Source organism: Ochlerotatus camptorhynchus, unplaced genomic scaffold (assembly GCF_037179485.1).
Source record: "Ochlerotatus camptorhynchus isolate MF236.1 unplaced genomic scaffold, CSIRO-AGI_Acam_v1.1 ptg000328l, whole genome shotgun sequence".
NCBI classification, from domain to species: Eukaryota; Metazoa; Arthropoda; class Insecta; order Diptera; family Culicidae; genus Ochlerotatus; species Ochlerotatus camptorhynchus.
Window position 1 is genome coordinate 4,698,093 of NW_027040816.1, and position 16,733 is coordinate 4,714,825.

Here is a 16,733-nt window from a genome sequence, read left to right on the forward strand (position 1 = left end):
TAAACGATCTGTGTAGTCGACTGTGCTCTTCGAAACTTATGTTCGTCGATGACTTAAAGATCTTTCATACAATTAAGTCAAGACTTGACTGTTGCGCACTTCAGAAGGATATTGATTCCCTTTTGCGCTGGTGTACATTGAACGGTATGCAGGTGCAGGTGCTACGCAATATCTTTTAGCCGTTCACGCGAGCGCTTACGACATGACTATAGGATAGGACTCAGTAGTTTGCTCTTCGCTTCTTCAGTTAAGGATTTGGGTGTTATCATCGACTCTAAAGTCAGATTCAATGAGCACATCTCCATGATAACTGCTAAAGCATTCGCCACATTAGGTTTCTTGAAACGAAACAAAAACGCATTCCACGACATCTACGCGCTGAAATCACTATACTGTGCTCTCGTCCGCAGTCTTCTAGAGTATGCTGTTGTTGTGTGGGCACCCTTTCACGCTATTCAAGCTAACAGAATCGAAGCCATTCAGCGAAACTTCGTAAGATACGCTTTTTCGTGTTCTGCCCTGGAACGATTCGGTAAATTTGCCGCCTTACGAAGAACGGTGCAGGCTGATTGACCTGGACACGTTGGCAGCAAGGAGGAAACTACTTCAGCGACTCTTCGTGTTTGGATTGCTTAACGGTGACGTGGATTGCAACTCTCTTGTGAGCCAAATCTACATCAATGCTCCTCAAAGAGTTCTACGTAGTTGGCAACCTACCCATCGGACCAACTATGGATTCAACGAACCGTGGACTTTGTGCTGTCGTGTGTTTAATGAAACGTTTGATGTATATGATTTTAACATTAGTAAGTCTACTTACAGACATAGAATTCGACACCTAACCTAGAAAATATCTGTACAACATTATGTTGAAGATTTAATAAAATAAATAAAATAAATAATTTAAATGAGCCTCATCAAATAAATAAATTATTAAAAAAAAATCCCGGGAAACTTTACTTGCAATTTTCGGATTTTCCTGGACATGACGTACTTTGAAAAAATCATAACTAATAACCAAGCATCGTAGAAAGAACGTAGTATAGTGAAAATATAAGTAAATTATCTTAGCAATCCATGAAAAACATAATCTGAAATTTGTTTTCTATGAAAATTTTCACCGTGGGGGAAAATTGCAAAGAAAATCAGAAGGAAAAAAAACATTCACAGGGTAATGAAACATTATCTAATGATTTTGTCATGCTTGAAAACTTCTTATTTTCACTGGTGGAAATTTCAGAGTGGTATCTCTTACGGTTTTTTATATATGACCGAAAATTCTATGCCCTTTAAATACATTTGACAACTGGTTTGACATATGAAATGCAATATTTAATTGCATAACGAAAAAAAACGCTGTAGAAAATTACCTATTGAGTATTTTCTCTTGTAAATTTGGGTAGACGTAGTTTAGAGTGTATTGCTAACACTGTATTTTTATCGCTGTCAGTTTTACGAAAGTTGGAAAAATGGTGTCATCCGAAAAGTAACGTTGCGAATTGACCACTTTGTCAAGCAGTTTTGGCGTGACTTTCTACCAGCGATTTCACAAAACTGGAACAAATAATTTCTATTTTTTTTTATTAAACGCACAATTGTTGGCTACTTTTCTCGAGGTTCTAGAAGAAAAAATCTTAAAATAATGTTTTATTTCAAAGTTCGAGTGGTAGTAAACGTCATTTTAAGTGCTGGAATAAAGTAGTTAATTGATTTTGCGCAAGCACCTGGAAAATCCTCAACTCTCTCATCGAGATATCGGAAAACAACCCGGAATCGTGCAGTCAACGGTGAGTCGTGTGATTAAACGTTACTATGAAACTCTGAGCATCGAACGGAAGGAAAAATGCGGTTAGAATAAATGTTCTATTAGTGATCAGGATCACAAGCGTGTCGTGAAAGCGTTTAAGCGGAATCCCAATGCTTCGGTCAGGGATGTGCTCAAAAAGTTGAATCTATCCAAGTTTTTCGTTCAGAGAGCCAAGGACCGGGAGGGACTGCATACGTACAAAGTGCAGAAGGCTCCAAATCGTGACGAACGGCAAAATACGATGGGAAAATCACGGGCCCGGAAACTGTACACCCAGATGCTGACGAAACCTCATTGTCTCATCATAGATTATGAGACTTACGTCAAGGCAGACTTCCGGCAGCTTCCGGGGCTACTGTTATTCACCGCCCAGCACAAGTTTGATGTTCCGGAGGATGTAAAGAAAGCAGAACTTTCAATGTTTGCCAAGAAATACATGATTGCTCATGTCTGCTCATGTGGCAAACGGAGTGCGCCGTTCGTGACTACCGGGACTGTAAACGGGGAGATCTATCTCAAGGAGTGTCTACAGAAGCGTCTGCTTCCTCTGTTGAAGCAACACGAGGGCCCTGCGATCTTCTGGCCGGATCTAGCTTCGTGCCACCATTCAAATGTTGTCCTGGAGTAATCCGATGCCAACGGGGTCACTTTCGTACCCAAGGACAGGAACTCCCTCCACCCCCCTCCCAACACACCGGAACTAAGGCCCATCGAAAAATGCTGGGCTATTATGAAGCAGGCACTACGGAAGCATCCCAAGGAGGTCAAATCTGGGGAAGACATGAAGAAAAATTGGGTTTCCGTACAGAAGAAGCTGCAGCCAGATGTTGTACAGAAACTAATGAGTAGAGTTAAGCGTAAGGTGCGAGCGTATCGTTCGAGGGGGGTGACACATCTAAATCTCAATTCTAGATGCTCAAAAAATCTCACACTAGCGAATAAATCTTCGAAAAATTTTCTATCATTTCTCACATCTACTTGCATCGCGCATCATCTTTTTGCAGGAAATCTTCAAAATCGTGATAAATCTTCTGTCTATCTACTCAGCGTACGCGCAGCTAGCCACAGCAAAACACAATATTTCCTGCATCGTAGATAGAGTCGTCCCCCTCGGTTATGGTATTGAAGTTGAATGAAATAAATATGCCAATATGCTAGAGGGTTATATTTTATTGTCTGAAAGTATGGAAAGGATCGGTCAACTAGGGAATTTTCTACAGCGATGTACAGCTTTCCCCCGAAGAACGCGTTACCCACTGAGTTCTACCCACCACTTTGTCTCAGTGGGTTTTCAACCAAGCGCTCTGATTTTCTGCGAGTGACTAGTTCTCCATTGGCACTACTCACATGCAAAAAATCAGACCAACTGGTTGAAACCCCGCCGAGAAAAAGCGGTGGGTGCAACTCAGTGGGTAACGCCTTCTTCGTGGGATAGCTGTATGTGCAAAATAATTATTGAGTGTATCGCAATATCTTGCACATTTCTTGGTGCCATTAACCAGTTCAGCAATTCAAAAACAAACAATTAATCAGCAGAGTTAGGATATTATTTATATGCCAAAAACTACTGTGTTACCTGGCTTATAACGTACATACGTTGTATACGAGTACCCCGAATACAACGTATGACTCGTCTAATTTTGCATAGCATGATTGTACTTGCCACACAATTATATTAATGCAAAAATGGTACAAGCATCGAAAGCTCTGAAGTTAATAACTGTGGAAGAACACTAAGATGAGAGCCGAAAAAATGCTCGCTACAGAAACTAAAAATTCCTAGAAGAAGAAGAAGAAGAAGAAGAAGATATCATGCGAGAAAAAGAAACCATTGTGATAGAAACATAGCTGGTACACCTACCCTATAACCACAGACAAACAGACGTAACTCTTCTTTGTGTATCTTCGTTCACGCATTTAACGGTTGATTTGAATATTATCAGTTTCGCGAACTACTCGCCGCAGCGCTGGCATCGGATCACTTTGACGTTCTATAGAACTTTCATGCAATATTGTTTGCGAGTTAGGGAGCAAGCTTGTTTTCCGCGAGAAGCCTGAAAGATGTCGCTACTGAGGTCCTATGTTTTGAGATACTATGTTTTCAAGAAAAACTTTTTCAAAGAGTTACGTCTGTTTGTCTGTGCTATAACCTAGTTGGTTTGAGTCGTTTGATTTGATATGGAATCCTTCATAAGAAATCACTATTCAGTACATTGCTCCCGGAAAATGTCTTGTTCAATAACAGAATAAACGTAAATAATCCTACATGGTGATTTTTCCAAGTCCTTATAAATATTTCCCAAGTAAAATGAACTAATGCTTTCTATTATTGGCGAATGCTTCCCCTCCCCTTATTTAAATCGTTTCGCACCCATCATGCAACCACCGTCCCCGCACCTGTAGACCATAGCACCTAACCACCGCTCAAGATATGACATTCTATGCACCTAATCTCCTCTGTACATGCATATGGTTAGGTATGCCAATCCGCGAGTCAATCCTTTGTGGTCGCACTAGCTATAGGGGTAGTAGTCGTCGTCGTCATGGTCGTTTAATCCACCGGAAGTAATCCGTTTAGTAGTGTGACACAAAGCTAAGCTATATAGGTACCTATCGCTCATCTAATGCAAACAATCTCAACTCTCTTCGTCGGCAGGCATCGGTGGAAGTGCGGGAAGCCGGTAAGCGAGCCGTTACACAGCTTCAGACCACCACCACACCCCATCTGCGGCACCTGAATCCGGGCACACTGATCAAGCAGGGCATACACGTGAATGAACCAGAGGCAGCCACGAACAGTATGAGTACAAACGCCACGATCCACGAAGACAGCAACAGCAAGCTGACCATCCTGCATTACAACGATGTTTACAACATTGATGCCACCTGCAAGCAGGAACCGATCGGTGGAGCCGCCCGGTTCTGCACGGCAGTTAAAACCTTTGCGCACATGAATCCGCTGGTGCTGTTTAGTGGAGATGCGTTTTCGCCCAGTATGTGTGAGTATTGACTGCTAGGATTAATGTTGGTTTGTAGAACCGAAATTTATCGTCCCTATTCATTGCAGTGAGTACATTTACGCGAGGAGAACAGATGGTCCCGGTACTCAATACCGTCGGAACGCACTGTGCCGTGTTTGGGAATCACGACTTTGGTAAGTGGTAGAACAATTATGCTCATAAGGATCCTCAAAGATTCTCAAGTTGTCTCAAGTCTCAATCTAACGCAGCACATATACCTTTGTCCAACAATTGCAGATCACGGTCTGGATGTGCTCGCCGAGTGGGTCGAAAAGACCACCTTCCCCTGGTTAATGTCCAACGTGGTCGACAACGAAACGGGCCGTCCGTTGGGCGGTGGAAAGATCACCCACATCCTGCATCACAACGACGTCAAAATCGGTCTAATCGGGCTGGTGGAGAAGGAGTGGCTCGACACACTGCCAACGATCGATCCAAATGAGGTCACGTACATAGATTTCATCAAGGCTGGCAACCAGCTGGCCGACGAGCTTCACAATCAAGGATGTGATATCATCATTGCGTTGACGCATATGAGAACGCCCAATGACATCGAGCTGGCGAAGCACAGTGGGCACATCGATCTGATCCTGGGAGGTCACGACCACGTGTTTGAGATTCTGAACATTGAGGATACGCATGTGATCAAGTCGGGAACAGACTTTCGGCAGTTCTCGAGGATCGGAGTCAATACCGAACGGAGCGAGAACGGAAAGATTAGCATCACGGTGGAGAAGGTTGACGTGAACTCGACAAAATACATCGAAGATCCGGTACTGAAGGAGGAACTGAAGAAGTACTCGGAGACGATCGAGTCCAAGATGGACGAAATGTTGGGTGTATTTACGGTGGATTTGGATGGCCGATTTGCGTCAATCCGTACATCGGAGACGAACTTGGGTAACTGGATCTGTGATGTAGCGCTGGCCGCAACCGGTGCGGATGCGGTCATGATCAACTCAGGAACATTCCGATCCGATCAGATTCACGCGGCTGGCCCGTTCACGATGCGTGATCTGGTGAACATCATCCCGATGCAGGATCCGCTGATAGTGGTGGAAGTTTCCGGTAAAGTGCTCCATGAAGCATTGGAAAATTCCGTGTCCACCTACCCGAAGCTGGAGGGTCGCTTCCCTCAGATTGCCGGTATGTCGTTTGCATTTGATCCGACGCAACCGCCGGGGCGACGGGTAGAATCCAGGCTGGTGAGGATTGGCGACGAATGGCTCAAGTTCGAACAAACGTACACACTGTGCGTAAAGAGTTACATCTTCGGTGGTTGCGATGGCTATATCATGTTCAAGGGGTCCAAGGTATTGATGGACGACGATGCTGCCCCGGAACTAGGATTGGCAATTCAGAACCACTTCAAGGCGATCGATGTGCGAATGGGTAAAGCTCACCACACCAAGCACCGGCAATCGTTAGTGACGCTGTCGCGAAGGCACAGCATGGTACAGATGTTAGAGAACCTGGAACTGGACGGCCCTACGCCGATCCGGCGAAAATCGACCGTCATTCAGCCGATGCGACATGCCAGCATGGAACATGTGAAGCGAGGAAAGGTAAGTGCTGATCGAAAAAAAATATTTATAGCAAGTTGCAATGAAGCAAGCGGATGCTCATTTTTCAACTTTCATCCGACACTGAACGGAAATCGTACTTGTGAAAGATTGCATTATTTTATTTCTTTTTTTTTTTTATTTGTACAGTTGATGAGAAGAGCATCACTAGACGATTTGGAGCAAAGCAGTTGCCAGCTAGCACCGTCCATCCAGCACCGGATAGTGGTGGTCCAGAATCAAGATGTAATTTCACAGATGATCGCATAAGCAATGCAAGAGAAATAAAAACCGTGTTGCTTTTGTTTGTACTTGCAGCACATTCACGAGATGATCCTGCGACGGGAAACAATGGAAGCGAACTCCGTCATCAAAGAAACCGACGAGCTCACGCCGTAAGTTTCATCGGGTCGGCCCGTCTGTCACGTGTTGTGTGCTATTCATTCAGAATATTAAAAAAAAAAAAAAAACAGTTTTACTGCTATGTACACTATTTTGTTTCAAATACAAGCAAAGCTCTCTTTCCGCATACCAGCAGCAGTATATTTATCGCCGATCATCAAGTCATGCCACTTCATACTCATCAAGGCCTGGTTTGCAAAGTTTTGCTGGTTTTACAAGCTCTTAAATTATTTGCACCGGAAAATCGATAAGCTCAAGATTCAGGACATCTCGATGCACATACCTCAGTTTTAAATCTATCTCGTACTAACAAGTAAGCTTCATACATGTAAGTTGCCAAACATACACTAGGGATAAATTCATACAAAAGCCAAGCTTGAAGACAAATACTTATGGTCGAATCAAACGTCCGCCCTTTAGTTTAAACAATACAATGAACAGAAAATGGAAAACAATTACACGCAAGTTAACAGAATGTATCACTTTTGAATCTTCCCGCCGGCAGCGTTAGCATGAATGGATTCTACAACTACAACGGAACTTCCCCTAAATGAACCAGACACTTTCCCACAAAATTGACAACTGAAACCAACTGAGTTACTTACAGAAAAAAGTATTTCCAACACTGCATCTCAGTGCCTCGAAACATTTTCCCATTATCATTGGTAGAGATTAGTTTTCTCTAAATCTACGGAAGAAAAACCAATCATTGTAAATAGTAAACCATTGTTAGTCACCTTAAAGGATATTGTTAAAAAAAAAATGCTTCATGGAAACTAAAAAAACGAAGTGACAGTTTAATGTCACCGCGTTGTGTTCTCCCGTTTCAAACCTATACTTCTTCAATAATTGCATATTTTGGAAGCTATTTTTGATGGTTTAAATTTGAAGCATAAATATCTATCTAATAACTGTTGTCAAACTGAATCCGTTACACCTTACCTGTAATAATAGTCTATGATAATTATCCAATTCAATAACTCAAATAACTCTAGACATCCCCAATCCTTACTAGATATGTGTTAAATAATTACGATAAATGCAAAATCCGTCATTGTTAGAACAACAAATACTAAATAGGCACACTCACATACAGGTACCGTACTGATTGTATAGCGTTACTGTGTAGAAAAAGCGAAAGAGACAAAAAGAAGGTTTTTGAATGGGAGATTTATATAGGAAAGTTGGTAAATATAGGTAAATATAAATCTCCACTAGAAGCGATGGGTTGATACAGAAACGATATGGTGCAAATGAACGAAAATGGAAAAGAAAATGCAAATCAATGATGAAGAAAATAAATTTTAGCCATCATACAACAATGCTGTTTGGAGCAGTAGGTTTTTGCTTTGGAAGTATCCGAAATGTTTGCACCGACAAAAAGTCCATATGCGCGACTATTGATGGTCCGAAAATGAGGATAACAATAGGCGAATCCAATAGAAGCTAACCGATCGTTTCAGCCTCTGGTGGTGAGTAGAAAAACCCTCAAAAGAGTGATGAGGCCTGAAATGTTCGCCTTGTAGTGTGTTAATTTATCCATCGCAGAAGGCTTGACATCGTCATCCACGTGGAATATTTTGTTTTCTGTACCGATTTTACAGTGCTTCCATAAATTTTGGTTGTGAAAAATAAAGATTTATAAAACTGTTCCAGCGATTATGATTTCCGGATTTTTGATGCGTGGATATTTAAAAGTAAATCAGTTCAGATCTGTAGAAAATCGTTAAATAAGACCGCTCCCGAAGGAAATTTGTGCATTGTGCAATAAAATATGTATTATTTTAAGATTTAAAAATCGTCATTACGATGTTAAGAAACGGTTTGGATGAAATTTCCTTTCAAAATCGCCTAGCACACTCTATATTGGTGATGCATCGAAACAGGCTATTGGCAAATCAAAATTGGCCCCAGTGGAGAATAGCAGAAATGAATGTGATGATGAATTCAAAATTTTGCACGGTGAGGTATATGCGAGGGTATATGAGTGCAATCTAACCGGTGGAAACTATAGCTGACTATATTCATAGTCTGGCGGATAAAATGTCGGGAACCAATTAAGCTGTCAAATAGCGGAACCAATCGAGCGATTCACCACAAACAACAGAACAGAGCACATCAGTTATTGCGAACAAAACTTCAGAAACCCTTTTCGCAAACTAACACCTTCTTTGGGTTGGGGAAAGTTTCCCCTATCCGATGATGCTGGTAATTTGCGTCCGACTGGCGAGGAAAGAATAATCCATGTTTTATTTATAAAAGTTGATAGTGCCTTTTCAATTGTTGGTCAACAGTATATTGAATTGGTTCCGCTTTTTGATAGATTGAAATTCTATCCGCCAGATTATAAATATAGCGACTATAGTGGAAACTAACGATTTTAAATTGGCTCACTACTTGACGTACCCCATTCTAGTCGATATTGTTATACCATAGAGGTATACTCTAAGACCAGAAGGTCCTGAAGAAACGTACTCAAATTTTTGGCTTAGCTCTGGTACTCTCTTCGGTCCCAAGCTAATCGATGCACCCCTTGAAACATAGGAAAATCCTCGAACCCCTCGTTTTATCATAGCGAAACAAAATAAACATAGAGTAGTACGTGAATTTCGACTAGAATGGGATACGCTAATCGATTTGCTTCGGACCAATAGCTTAGTCAAGTAATGAGTCAATTTAAAATCGTTAGTTTTCACTGGTTAGCTCTACCACAAACAAGGGGTTGGTCACTCTACCCAGTGTTCCAAAATCAAACTTGGGTACACCCGGGCGCAGTCGTTGGCGCTGTTTTTTTCACTCCTGAGTACAATTTTTATGATCTTTAAAGCTACTGGCAACACTGAACTTTGTCTGCACCTGCGCAGTGTGCATGTGTCAGAATTTGTTATTGATGTTGCCACAATACAATCCAATTTTTTACAATCCACAACCGTGAATCCTCGCGTGAATCTCCATCAAGTCCCACCAGTGATTCTCCAAAATCGAATTGAATTCCACAAAGTACAGTCAGCGCACATCCTATTGCCTGTCCGAAGAAGTAGGTACATGAAAAAATCAGGTCCGAGTGGGACCATTTGGACAGCCGTTTCGATCGAATAACTTCGTTTTCGGACAATCCGGTACTGGTAACTTTTATGTTCGTAGGCCAGTATTAACTTCACTGGGAATAGAGGAGAAACTACCGGACCGTATAATGAAAATAGACTAGTTTGCTTTAAGCTCACGAGTCAACTGAACTCTTCCGTATATTTTGTTTATCTTTTTATGCTGCCAGCAGTGCTGCCAGTTGGGTGTTAACAAAACATCGCACCGTCACTTGACAGCTTGACGCTGTGCTAAATGCGCCGGTATGCCACAATTCTTCCCCTTTAAACAGGCTATCAATTCAAAATTTGACCTTCGTCAACCACAATCAATTCAAAATACTCATATTAATAATCATTACAGAAGTCTTCAAGTTTCTTCTCCTTCTTATTTCTCTTCGACCTTCTGGGTTCCTCTGTCACTGTCACTTCCTGATGTTTCCTTTTTCTTCCCCCACTCGGGGCCTTCAACTCCTCACTACCGATGTCGTCTGCTCCACTGTCACTAACATCCACCCTCGTGGTACTGTCCGGCTCGCAGTTCGTAACTGTCCTAGGCGTTTTCACTGTGACAATAATATTCGGGTACTCCCAGACGACCTCTCGGTAAGGCCTAATTTGTGAACGATGCGCCATCGCGCCTACGCTTCCAATTGGTACCTGGAATACATTGTGAGAGTACTTTTTAATAAAGATTGCTTTTAACCATCTTGAATGAAGGGAAGGATTGTGGTTCTTATACCACACTTCATCTCCAGCCTTCAGTTTATCAATAGCATCCTGTGAATGCCTCGAGATTGTCCCGACCAACTCTTGTTGGATGATTTCATCCGCAGGCTGTGGTAAAGCTAGTTGCTTCTTGTAATGTTTTTTTGGGTTTACCAAGTCCAAAAGAGTCTTTGGCGTATATGAAAATATTCTTTCAGACGGAAAATGCCCGTCGCTAGTCAGGTTGTAATTTCTGAAGTTAAACAAAAAAAGGTTTATCTGATCCTCCATATCTAATAGTGCAATATTTGGTTCCAATAGGAATGTCTTAAGTACTTCCTTTACTGTTCTCACTAATCTCTCAGCTTGTCCATTGCTCGAAGGATGGTAAGGAAGACTTTTCATTACCCTGACACCTTGCCTCTCAAGAAAACTTATAAAACCATGCGAATTGAAAGGAGAACCGTTGTCCGACACTAAAACATCAGGTAAATCGAAACGCGCAAAAAACGCCACTAGTTTTTTTAATACCCTATTACAATCTGTTCCTTGCTTCATCCACTCCACTTCAATCCAGTTAGAAAAACTGTCAACTATCAACAGATAAGTACGATGCTCAAAAAAGAAGAAATTTACATGGATTCTACTGAAAGGCCTTGTTGTCGGTGTCCATTTAGACTTATCCTCCGTTTCCTTGTAAGCAGTCATGCCATTGCAGGCATCACAGCCTGTCACATATCTTTCAATGTCGCTATTGATGCCGAACCAATAGACCATGCGTCTCGCCAACTGTTTCATTTTCACTATACCAGCATGGTTGTTATGCAAAAGTACCAGTATTTGCCTTTGATGCACTTTCGGTATAATCACCCTATCTGCATAAAGTAGGCATCCATCCACTAATTCCAGGTCCTGCTGATTTGCGTAAACATCCGCAAAACGCCTGTCCACTCTATCAGGCCAACCATTGAGCATAAACCATTTAATTTTCTGCAAAAATTCGTCATCCTTAGTACTTTCTGCTATCATTTTCGAATCCATGGGTATATCCTTCCCAAAATTTATGCTTTTAATCGCAGCTGCATCAGTGTTCACTCGGCTGTCGACAAAAGCAGGCCACTCTCGATGTGTGCTACGCGATCGTCTGTTTTCTCGGCAGCAACCATTGTGTGGTCCTCCTCATTGTTCTTCATCAGCAGTTCTTTCGGTCGATGCGTCGTCGACTTTGGAAAGCAACCGTTTCGTGATGAGTGTGTGAGTGCTGACCACGTTTTGCGTCCATTGCTGCAATGGACGCGCTCTGACCCTCGTTGGCGTACAACAATTTGCCATACAATGAAACTACTGGATGCGGCTCCAGTTCTGATGGAAGAAGCTTTTTGGATAGCGGAAGATAAAGTGTTTATTGTGTTGTACCTTTTGACTATAGTTTTAAGATGTATTGTATAGTGACCAAGAATCCTCGGCTCTGTAAAGTTAATTCGGTTGAGCCTTATCAAATAAATTAATAAACAAAAAAAAAAAATCGCAGCTGCATCCAAATCTTTAGGAACATCCTGCTGTAAGGGGAATCTTGAACAAAAGTCTGCATTTCCCAGCTTATTTGAAGGTCTATAAATGATGTTGAAATCATATATTGCTAAGTCCAAAATAAACCTCTGGAGTCTGGTAACATAAATCGAGTTTTTACCCGCCTTGCCAAAAATTCCAACCAATGGCTTATGATCTGTGTAAACCGTAAAAGGTTGCCCATAAAGATACTTATGAAACTTTTTGATGGTACATACTAGCGCTAACGCCTCCAAATGCAAAATAGGGTATTTTTTTTGTGCCTGATTTAGTGAAAAAGATGTAAAACTTATTGGTTTCTCAATTTCATCCACCACGTGAGCTATTAACCCCCCTAGACCATAGCTTGACGCATCCGTGACAACCACTATTGGTTTCTTAAAAAAAAAGTCATAAAATTCTAAAAGGTTTGCCTTCAACAATGAAGCTTTACCGTCCTCAAATGCCCTTTGGCAGTTGTCATCCCAGATGTACTTCACGTTGCTCTTCAATAAATTGTATAAATGGTATAGCTTAGATGATAAATGTGGATTGAATTTATGATAATAATTAATTAAACCCAGAAAAGATTTTAATTCAGATTCATTTCCGGGCGCCTTTGCTTTTTCAATGGTGGAAATTTTGTCTGGACAGGGCATCAGCCCCCTCTCACTTATGATGTGCCCCAGATATGTGAGTTCTGTCACAAAAAACTTGCATTTTTCAAAATTTACCTTAATGTTAGCTTTTGCTAACCTCTCCAAAACCATTATAAGCTTGCTCTTGCATTCCTCCAGTGTTTTTTCCAGCAATCAAGACATCATCTAGGTAGCATGACACATTTGCAATCCCTTCCAACACTTTATCCATTACCTGCTGAAAAATAGACGCACTGGAAGACGCACCTTGCGGTAATCTATTGTAAGTATACAAGCCTTTCATAGTATTAATCACCACAAACTTTTTGGATCTTTCTGTCAGTTCTAATTGAGTATAAGCACCTTCCAAATCAAGTGCACAGAAAAAATTGCATCCCGCCAAATTCGCAAAAATGTCCTGTGCTGTTGGTAACGGATAAGTGTTCGGTACGATAGACTTATTAATCGATACTTTGCAATCAATAACCAGTCGTATATCATTATTTTTCTTCATCACAATAATAATGGGTGATGCCCAATCACTGGTATCTATAGGTGTAATGACCCTTTCTTTTTCTAATTTGTCCAGATATTCATCCACCCTGTCCCTTAATCTATATGGCACCTCATAAGCCTTTTTAAAAATGGGTGCCTCATCCCTGAGCACTAATTCTGCTTTAAAACCCTTAATTGGTCTACAGAAATCTTTCTCAAACACATTAAAGAAACGTTTCCTTAAATCTGTCACGCCATTACCACCATACTCCTGATTTAAGTTGTTGATAATCAACGATTCAGTGAAGAAATTCCTCCAATTGGGATAAAAAACATCAAGCCAAGTTCGACCCAATAACGGAAAAAAAATCGTTTTCACAGTCCAGCACTAGCAAAGGCATAGACTTCTTCTTTCCATTGAATTCTACCTCGACCATTGCTTCCCCCATGATTTTCAGTTTAGCTCCGTTTACAACAATAAGCTGTTTCCCATATCCACTCAAAGGATTGTCAAATTTAGCCAAATATCTCCTCCTACTAATAACAGAAACGGAAGAACCACAATCTACTTCCATTTCCAGGTCTTTACCCTCCACATTCACTTGTACTAAACAAGGATTACTTATTTTATTAATGGACGAAACCAACAAGCATTGTAAATCACCTGAATCGCTATCCTCTTCCTCCGACTCGTCCGTGCGCATCCGTTCGAGCAGCTCTGTGATGTGCCTATCCGCTGAAGGTCCTGGCCTATATGAATCGACCAGATTCACCGCATCTCTGTGAAGGTTTTTCAGTTTGAAACACTTTTTCTTGATGTGACCTTTCATACCACAAAAATGGCATATCGTCTCTGAATAATCCGGCCGATGCCCCTGCTTGAACCTTTGCCCATATCTGAATTCACCGGAACTCGTTGTAGGATTTCTCCCTCCGTTCCTTTGCGGCGTCGTATGGTAAGGCGTGTAACCCAAACGGCTTCTTACCGGCCCCCTGCTGTTGCCTGCCTCCTGGTGCGCTAACTCGTATGTCCTTTCCCATTTCCTTTGCGCGTATCCCTTGCCAATGGCTCCTACCAAACCCTCATTGTTAAGACCATCCGCCGTTCCGGCATTTGCCTTAGCCACCTCCCACGTGGCTATTAACTTTTCAGCATTTGCTAAGGATAATTTTTCCTCGCTTAACAGCCTTTGTCTAAGGCTTTTGTCCTTTATCCCTGCTATAATGCGATCCAGTATGGCGACATTTTTAAAATTTTCAAAGCCGCAAAATTCGGCCTGCAATTTAAGGGACAAAACGAAATCTTCCGTGGTCTCGTCTGGATTTTGAACCCTGGTGCTAAATTTATACCTTTTTACTAAATCAGGATCTATTTTATCTAGACGACTTTTGAGTTTGGCAACCAAATCGTCAAAAGCCGCCTGTTCAAAATTTCCCGCCGGATAAAGAAGCTTGATTTCTTCGAACATGACTGGCCCGCTCAACGTAACGAAATAGGCCATCCTGTCTTCATCCTTCACTTTGTTTACCCGGAAGAAATATTTCAAACGAGTAAACCAATCGTTGAAGGAGGTTCCACGACGATATGGTTCAATCGTAAAGGCCACGTTAGAAGAACTCATTTTTCTTTTTCTTTTTTCTTTTTTTTTATGTAAGGATAAAAGTACACTATTCATTCCCCAATAAAATGGCTAAAAAGAAAATGACTGCAGTCAGCACAATATGGTCATTACCCAATACCAGAAAGGAAAGGAGAAAAAAATGGAACCTAATTGAAAGGTACTTCCAACAAAGGATAAAGAAACAAAAGGTTTTCCACTCACCGACCGAAAACAAAATGTCTTTGCCCACCGTCAGCCGACCTTTTCAAACACGCGCCGGATATCCTGGCACCGGAGTAGAGTCACAGGCTATGCAGTTCTTTGACTACGCTGAGAGTCCTCTTCCGCCTTGGGGAAGTGTTTTATCACTGGCCCCGTATGGGAAACTCACCCTCCGTTCCGTCAAGTCTCGTGATATGGTCACTCCGGATGGATTTAGCGGCCACTATCCAGTTTTAATTTACCTGCCGAACGGTTCTTTTGCCTCCGCTAAAACCCGGAAAATACCGGCGGCTTTTACCTCGGATAAACTAGTCCCTCCTGGGAAAGAAAATATCTCTCCGCTTGATGACCACCATGCCTCCGTATGCACCCGCCGTTGTTGTACACACTCGATGCTGCTGGCGTACTTTTTTCTGCACGAATAACACTGCGGTTTCGCTTTTCCCCAAATCGCACGCGAAAATAAAAGGTGAAGGTAATCGTTTCCTACCCGTCGCCACTTTTATGTTCGTAGGCCAGTATTAACTTCACTGGGAATAGAGGAGAAACTACCGGACCGTATAATGAAAATAGACTAGTTTGCTTTAAGCTCACGAGTCAACTGAACTCTTCCGTATATTTTGTTTATCTTTTTATGCTGCCAGCAGTGCTGCCAGTTGGGTGTCAACAAAACATCGCACCGTCACTTGACAGCTTGACGCTGTGCTAAATGCGCCGGTATGCCACAGTAACAACTGGGTCAAACGACACTACACCAAGCCCGAGTAGCACATTTCCGTCACAATAAGTTGCAGCAACTTGTTTATGACTAATATAAGTTGTATAGAAGATGCCACAACAGATTTGTGACAAGCGTGCTACTTGGGAGGGTGCCGAACTGGTGAATTCTGTGCTGGATGTTGTCCCTAGGGAATCTGAGAGTTGCGATTGCCTGCAGGCCTTTCAGCTTGCGCACTCGCTCGGCGGTGGAACTGGCTCAGGTAAATTTAAAATCTTTTGTAATGTTTGCGGAATGCAGTAGCAAAAAATCCCTTCCTCTCCACAGGCATGGGCACGCGACTGATCTCGAAGATTCGAGAAGAATACACGGATTGCATCATGAACCCGGCCTCCTTCGTTCCAGCGCACAAAGTCTCCCCCACCGTCGTAGAGCCATACAACGCTACGCTAAGTAGCGAACATTGAAGCTCACCACCCCTACCAATGCCGATTTGAATCATCTAGTCTCGGTTCCGATGTCTGGCAATCAATCCCTTCATAATCCACCTCTTTCGGAGAAAGTTCATTGTCCGCATCTTTTACCGTCCTCAAAAACTTCCGGAAATCGCCCAACCAACGCTCAATATAATTTAACACCTTGAATTTCACCTTCACCTCGATTAGCATCTCTTCCATCTTTGTACAGCTGCTTCATGGTTTTGATCTCCGTTGGTGTTTTTGTCTGTTCGTCGCTTGGAATGCCGGAGAACTTCGTGATTAGGGCGTAATTGCTTTTGTAAACAAACACGTCAATCACTGATTTCTTGCGAATAAAAGCTCAATCTCGAAAACGAGAGCGATGATTCCTCTATCATTTGGTAAAATTTGTTTACGAGATTGAGTTTTTATTCGCGAGAAATCGGCGATTGACATGTTTGTCTACAAAAG

The 16,733-nt window shown here is 42.0% G+C and overlaps 1 protein-coding gene across 4 annotated transcripts in view; it reads left to right on the forward strand.

The window, feature by feature from the left end:
- The window catches only part of LOC135708155 (trifunctional nucleotide phosphoesterase protein YfkN), a 107,220-nt gene extending 99,155 nt beyond the window's left edge, over window positions 1-8,065 (forward strand). For all 4 annotated transcript variants that reach the window (XM_065230148.1, XM_065230151.1, XM_065230150.1 and 1 more), the window contains 6 exons: window positions 4,464-4,806; window positions 4,875-4,961; window positions 5,065-6,392; window positions 6,540-6,635; window positions 6,708-6,784; window positions 7,297-8,065. In XM_065230148.1, the coding sequence (XP_065086220.1) occupies window positions 4,464-4,806; window positions 4,875-4,961; window positions 5,065-6,392; window positions 6,540-6,635; window positions 6,708-6,784; window positions 7,297-7,345 (1,980 nt within the window). In that variant the 3' untranslated portion in view covers window positions 7,346-8,065. The remainder of the gene's footprint in view (window positions 1-4,463; window positions 4,807-4,874; window positions 4,962-5,064; window positions 6,393-6,539; window positions 6,636-6,707; window positions 6,785-7,296) is intronic.
- The last annotated feature ends 8,668 nt before the right edge of the window (window positions 8,066-16,733 follow it).